The 7,197-nt window shown below is 43.0% G+C and overlaps 1 protein-coding gene across 1 annotated transcript; it reads left to right on the forward strand.

Moving 5' to 3' along the window:
* caly (calcyon neuron-specific vesicular protein) lies at positions 1-6,882 on the forward strand. The gene is given in 6 exon segments (XM_041035288.1): positions 1-194; positions 1,169-1,185; positions 2,924-3,057; positions 3,718-3,837; positions 4,422-4,535; positions 6,625-6,882. Coding segments are annotated over 6 exon segments (837 nt in total).
* Positions 6,883-7,197: the final 315 nt, after the last annotated feature.

Here is a 7,197-nt window from a genome sequence, read left to right on the forward strand (position 1 = left end):
ATGCGCATTCACGCTGAGCTGCCAGTTTCCTCCGGAGGACGGAGCCGCTCCAGGCTGAATTACATGCGCAGTCCTGCCGTGAATCACACATCACCACGGCAACCGGCGTTCACACCGAGTCCCCGTCAGCATCAGTGAGGTCCGATCCCATCCACAGGCGAGCACAGCAAAACAAAACAAAAAAAACCCAGTAAGTTTATATTCTCTTTTCTACTGTAATGTTTATGTGACTGCGGTGTTTTATCTGTGTATTGTACAGACGCGTTTGGGGGTTAATCTTCTTCCAAAAAAAAAAAGGCCAAAGAAATGCGGAATATCTCTCTCTATGAGAGATGTTACCTCACATGATGCGATTAAGTGATTTTAGTGCGGTGTAGTTCAAGATTTCTCATCTGCTTTAAGGGTATGAATGGACAAGCATTTCACCTTTATCTGGGAGTGTTATGGGAATGCTGTGTGTCTCTGTGACAGGCTGAACTGCGTTGTGATTTTCGCTATACCTCCGCATTATATAAGAGGGTACAATTAAATAGGGATGTTTTGATTTATGGCTTTAGGCTGCCGCTTTAGTGAAGTCCACAACTCATTAAAAACAAGCCTCCTCATGTAGAAAATGTAAGTGTGAGAATGAAGATCATCCAAGTATGAAATAATCTGGCTTTCGTGGGCTGAAATAACACTTCAAACAGAACCATAATTACACAGAAAATTGGTTTTTATCAGCCTTTAATGTATTTGATGTGTGGCTTCTGTATCCCTGCTCTCTGAGTCACTCTGGTTACACAGTCTGTATATCTTGTCGCAGCAGTCTTCAATGCAGCAAGTTCAGATATGCATGGCCAGTGAACCCTGAAGAACTTGAGAAGCACAGGCTGCAAACAGCCCGCTCTTACCTATTCATAACACAGCACGAGTTCACCTTCAGAAAACTGTCTTCACTGACCTGTTTGTGGAGGAATGTATGTGGAGGTGCCTTGATAAATTAAACTATAAAATCATGCCATTCACTCTGGTATTAACATGCTTTTACAGTGGATATAATGTAATTAAAAAGTAGTAGCTGTGCATTTAAAAAGATGTCATCTTCAGTTCTTTCCGTTGCCGGACTGTCAGAGTGTGGAAGCGCTGGGCGTTTGACAGAAACACCCGCCTCATTTGTTAATCACAGATTCAGGATGATTCATCGTACCCACTCTTCACTCCAACTGTGGGGAGGAAAAATGGTGGTCAACACAGATGACCACTTAAGCTGCCCACACGTCAAGGACACCAAGGACGATGTACTGGAGTTGAATAAAATGCGCTTTCAATATCCTTTTAATTCACCTAACAAAAGTTGCTCTCTAACTGCTTAAAATGAATTTTTAAGCATGAAACGAAGACACATTTTCAAATCAAATCAAATGTTCAGAATGAATTTTTGGTTGGCATGTTGTAGAGTTTCTAAACCAACAGAAAAGCCTTGAATTAGAACATAAAAATCATCATCATTATCATATAAGGTTTCCACTTGATGACAGTACCATGTGGACTTCCTTCTTCAGCACCATTCAGATCATTCATCCACTGTAGATGTGTCCGGTGCCCTTTGTTAATGATCCTGTATCTCCTCTATCTAAAACACATTTCCTGTTCACTGGGGATTTCTCCTTCAGCATAAAAACTGTAGCTCTTTGCCTCCTGGTATGTGTATCATCATTGTGAGTCATTGGCGTCAGTGGGCCCGTGGGGTCCTTGGCTGGGGGAAGGTGTTGTGTTGCACTGTGTGAATGAGATAAGTGGCTCCTCACCTCTTTCCTCCACTTTTAGATGATCATTTGATAGAGGAGAGAAAACAGAACATTATGAGGGCAGAGAGGCGTTCTGAGCCGTGTTGGTAGCTCGTTTAGATTTACACAACGATTATTGACATTTAAGATTAACACACAGGTGAAAGATGAGGTGGGGCTGAGGTCTGCAAGAGGAATCCTACACAGTAGCTATGAAACATGTTTATTCTAGATTTGATAAACAGGAAGTCAACAGGCTTCTCTGTGAATAGGCCTTAAAACACAGAAGTTATTTAAATGTGCCTCCTATTGAAGCCAATTAAAATTCTGCTTACCGTAACCTCACTGAATTATTCACTTGGCAATAATTAGAAGAGTAGCTCGTATATGCTTGTTTGCTGTCTTGCCCAGAGTTAGATGACACTCTCATGCTTCTACGGTCAACATGAAGCTGGAACCAGCGGCCTGTTAGCTTAGCATAAAGACTGAAAACACGGGGAAAACAGCTAGCCTGGCCCTTTTCCCATAATCCATCCCTTATACTTAGAATTTAAGTTTTTCTTAACAACATTAACAGCTTTACAGCCATGCTAGTGGCCCTGTGACGCTGTACATAGACACAGTATTCCTTTGAGCTAAACACTAATATCCGCATGCTAGCATGCTCACAATGCCAATGCTAAAATGCTAATATTTAGCAGGTACAATGTTCGCCAGCTTAGTTTAGCATGGTAGCACGCTAACATTTGCTGGCCAATGAAAATGTCACTGCTGTTGCAGATATTTGGTCATTGATAAAAGTTTGGGACAAATCCAGAATTTTGACTTGTTCATGGTACTAGATGAAAAGTCAGGGGATTTGTCCTCTGAACATGCGTCTGTACAGAATTTCATGGCACTGACATGAATAGTTGTTTCAGTCTGGATCACTTTGATCCAGAGATCTGTGTGATCTATACTACTCCTGTTGTGTCCTGTTTTTACACATCACGTTGTCATTTTCTCCACCTTCCTCCGTGTCCTGGCAGGATCCTCGAATCAAGCTACGAGCAGTGCTGTCACATTTAGTCACAACACACACAGGCTGAGTCAGTCTGACCCGAGCTGTCCGTCCCTGCTTTCCAGATCTGTCCAGGCATTTTCAGGCAGCAGAGCAACCATGGTGAAGTTGGGCAGCAATCTGTCTGAGAAGCTGGAGAAGCAGCCATCTGCGGACGACGGCTTCGATAACATCCCTCTCATCACACCTCTGGAGGTCAACCAGCTCCAGCAGCCGTTCACAGACAAGGTAAGTACAGCCTGTTAGATGTGTGTTTATGTGCCTGCCTACTTATGTTTGTTTCTCTCAGACATACTGTGTTTCTAAGCTGCGCTCCGACCACAACAAAGCCATGCATTGCAGTAGTACAGAAATAGCCAACAGATTACAACCATAGACTGTATACTGGTTACAACTCGCTGCAGAAACACCATTAAAATTAATGTGGGCGCACTTACCTTCGCAGCATAAGCCCCCAACATTGAGACTGCTGTATTTACCTTCCCTTACCTACTGTCCCAGGTCAAAACCTTGGCATCAGCCCACGCAATGTAAGCACCTCTTTGAATGCATAATGCACAAGAAGAAAGAGGCTCTCACCATCATATTTTGGCTGGATGATGTACTCAGCGGCACAGAATGTTCCACAGGCTGATTAGAAGGTGTTAAAACAAGAAAATAAAAAACACTGCAGCTCCCAAATGTCTGTTTAAGGCACTGATTAAAACAGGCTGCTTTTGCAAACGATGCACATGTATTTTTTGACATTCAGAACCGGGGGGTGGAGGGGGCGGGGGGTGTGCAATACCATCCATCAACTATAATGTTAAACAAATAATTGCTAATTAGGAGTTCTGAGCTACTTTTTTCCAGGAGCGTCACAGAGATAGTGCATTGTTTCCTCTTCAGATCATTGTGAAGACATCGACACAGTACCAGCTGCAGCAGAAGAAGAAGAACAAGCTGTACGTGCCGAACATCAAGAAACTCAATATCAACTTCTACAGTGATGTTTCAGAGAAAGCCAAGGTACAGGAGCAACCTGATGACAGGAAGCACAAGTTCTTAGTTTAGGATAAGACAAGTATTATCTGTGTAAGCAAAGCCTGATGCAGCTCCTCTGTACTGTACAGCTCTAAAAACTATTAAAACACATCAGTGAGCCACACCATTGTGCTGGGTGACAGGTTCCTTCTTTATCAGCACAGAGTCAATCCCACATATACCGTACTGAAGCCCTAAATACTCAGTAAAGCACCAAATGTGATAATGCACAGCTGAAAACAGTACCCAACAAATGCACTGCATTGTCTTGTTTCAGTAACATTTGCTAAATAGTACAGCGTCCAACTGTTTTTAAAAATAAGTTAAGATTCATAGCCTCTTTTTAAAGACTTACATCATCAGTAGGGAGTTGGAGCTGAGTACAGAAAACAGGAAGTATTAGCAGTAGGTTTTGGTCTTTTCATGGAACTTGGTGACAATAACAAAAATATGTATTATATACGTGTATAAATATATATATATATATGTGTGTGTGTGTGTGTGTGTGTGTGCGTGTGCGCGTGTGCGTGTGTGTGCGTGTTCATGTGCATGTGTGTGTTGTTGCCCAGATCACAGGTCTGATCCTCATCACTTTGGCTTTCTTGACCAGCCTGCTCCTCCTGCTCATGTACAAAGCCATGTGGTACGACCAACTTACCTGCCCAGAGGGTTTTATCCTTAGGGTAGGCCTGTGCACACACACACAAGCTCACACACACAGGTATAGCCATTTAAATTCAGCACGTCATTTTTTTTCATCTCATATTCAGTCTTTTTGCTAAAACTGACTGTAGATAAGCACACATTCAGTTTCTCAGGCACGTGCCTGCACACTCAAGTGTACACAGATGCATACATTTGTGGATTTACATGATTTAGGGAAAGAAAAGAAACGCTAAATATCTTTCTGCTACATTGTCTTCCTGTGGTAAATCAGAGACTAACAAAACCAGCTCATTTCAGAGTCTCGTCCTTGGACATCAGACTTCTTATTACATTACCCAGGCTGAAGTAGTCTGTGCAACACCCACTCAAAGGGTACTTACGCAGTCTACAATGCAGCTCGTTTGATTCTGTATTTCCCGACACACCCTCACATCAGTCACTTCGGGAGGATTCTCTGAAAACTGGAGCTGGAAACCCAAACTCATTATCTCCAAACGACACCTTGGAGACATCCTGTACCAAGCCAGTGTTGCCACGCATGTTAGTTAAAGAGCCTGTCTCGCAGAAGAAAATGAGAGATCGGGAGAGACAGAAAGAGGGAGGAAGAAGGAGGGAGAGGGAGCGGCAGAGCCCGCTTTCTGGTCAGGCAGAGATTGGGACGCCTGCCTGTGAATTGGAGGGGTCTTTAATTAGGGCTGAGCGTGACTAAACTGTGATTAAAGGCTTAACAGTGAGGGGGGAAGCAAGGAAGGGAAGGGTGGGGAGGGGGGACCTTCCGGCGAGGCTTTTGAAGTTTTTGCCGGTTACAGTTGCTTTCAGCATTTTTTCCTGGTAATGTGTTGTTGGAGACATAAAAAGAGGAGTGAGGATGGAGGGTGGCGTAGTCACCGCTGTGCTTTTGAGAGGTTCGGCCCCTCACTGCGAGGGAAGGTCAGGTAGTGAATCCTCAGAGGGCGAAACGCTTGTGAGGTCATATGAACCCAGCGGGCTCTTTGCAAAACATAACATTAACAGACTGGACATTGAGTTTGTTTGATTTAATTCACCCACGCCGTCTCATGTCTCACAGCTTTCTTCAAAAACAAGCAAATTTTGGTTTCTTTTGTAGTAAAGGATGCTTTTCCCTTAAGTGAAAGCAGGGCTGAGCCTGGCAGCTGTGGTGTATTAGTCCTGTAAGTCTTTCACTTCATCGATGCCCTAAGATGAAGAAAAACTCTTCTGTCACTGGGCATTTTCACTCCTCTGATCTGATTTTTGGAAACATTTGCTGTGCAGATTATTAAAGAAAAACTCACTTAATACATCACACGATTATTTGTTGTAAAAGGCCTTACATATGAAAATGTGTTCTCCAGTGCATCTTTGACTTCATAGTCATCAAGATTTTATTATACAGGTTTCTGTTCTGCAGTGGTTTATACAGAATTTGTACAAAAACAATGAAAGTTGTGTGTTTCACCCACCTGTTGCTCCTCTGTGCATTTTAGTCCCTGATATTCTACCGTACTGTTTCCTTTTCTTAATATTTCCTTCCACTCTGATGCATCCCTATGTTTTTCAAACCTTGTGTAATGCTCTGGAGCACCTTTTCATCTCTGCTTGAAAGTTCTCTCTTGCCCTTGGAGATTATTTGACAGAATAATATTAACTCAAGGTTTACTTTTTTAATTTTGGAGTCCATGGCGACTGGGCAATGTCCTAAGTTAAGAAAATTGAAAGGTCTTGACTTGTTGTTGTTGATTTTAGTTCCGTTTTTTATCCCCAAAATGTTCTCATATTCTCTACAACTTACATTACATTTCCTCTACGCTTGTGTCATCGAAAACCAGAAAGTTCTAAAGAGCAAATAAAATATGAACTGATGGTTTCACCTCCCTCTTCTCTAAAGCTTCATTTAAGTTAGACAACCTAAATCAGGTGGAATGTCCAACCTGTGTTCAGACTGTATCTTAGACTAGTTTCCTGACCTTAATTTAGACAAGGAACAAATCTACAGCCTGTGTTAACCCTCTATTGGGGGCTTTTTTTCCTGTGTCAGTAATGTCAGAGCAAAGCGTCTTCTAAACTCAAACAAATGACGATATTCTTGTCTTTCTGTTGTAACAGCAGAAGCACTGCACCCCAGCAGCTCTGGAGATGTACTACACAGAGCAGCAGCAGCAGCAGCAGCAGGAGCAGGAGCCAGGCGTCCACCGCGGCCCTAACACCGGGCTGTACGCTGCTCTCAGCCAACTCAACCAGGTCAAGAGGACTGGTCCTGAGCTGCCATCGCCATGGTTACCTGTCATCAGCGCTCTGAAGGAGGCTGAGGAGGCCAAACAAGGCAGCGAACCCCCAAAAGGAGAGCTGGAGGGAGAGAAGTGAAGGGTCTGATGGAAATGCAGGTGTTGGAGGAGGAAATGATGATGAGCAGTACTGTAGGTCACTTTTTGTCCGTCTGTGTGCGTATGTGTGTGTGTGTTCAAGATTTTTTTTTTTCTTCTCTCAGACAGTCCATTGACTGTTTTGCCTACACTGGTTCTCTGAAATTTTGAATGAGCAACGTAAAACCACAAGTTTACTCAGCTTCAATCAAGTTCAAGTTATATTCTGTTAATATTTAATATAAGCAAATACCCTACTGCAGTGTGGCTGTGTGTGTGTGTGTGTGTGGTACGTCGTTGTGGTTAGAGGCAGGAA

This window comes from Toxotes jaculatrix, chromosome 4 (assembly GCF_017976425.1).
Source record: "Toxotes jaculatrix isolate fToxJac2 chromosome 4, fToxJac2.pri, whole genome shotgun sequence".
NCBI lineage: Eukaryota > Metazoa > Chordata > Actinopteri > Toxotidae > Toxotes > Toxotes jaculatrix.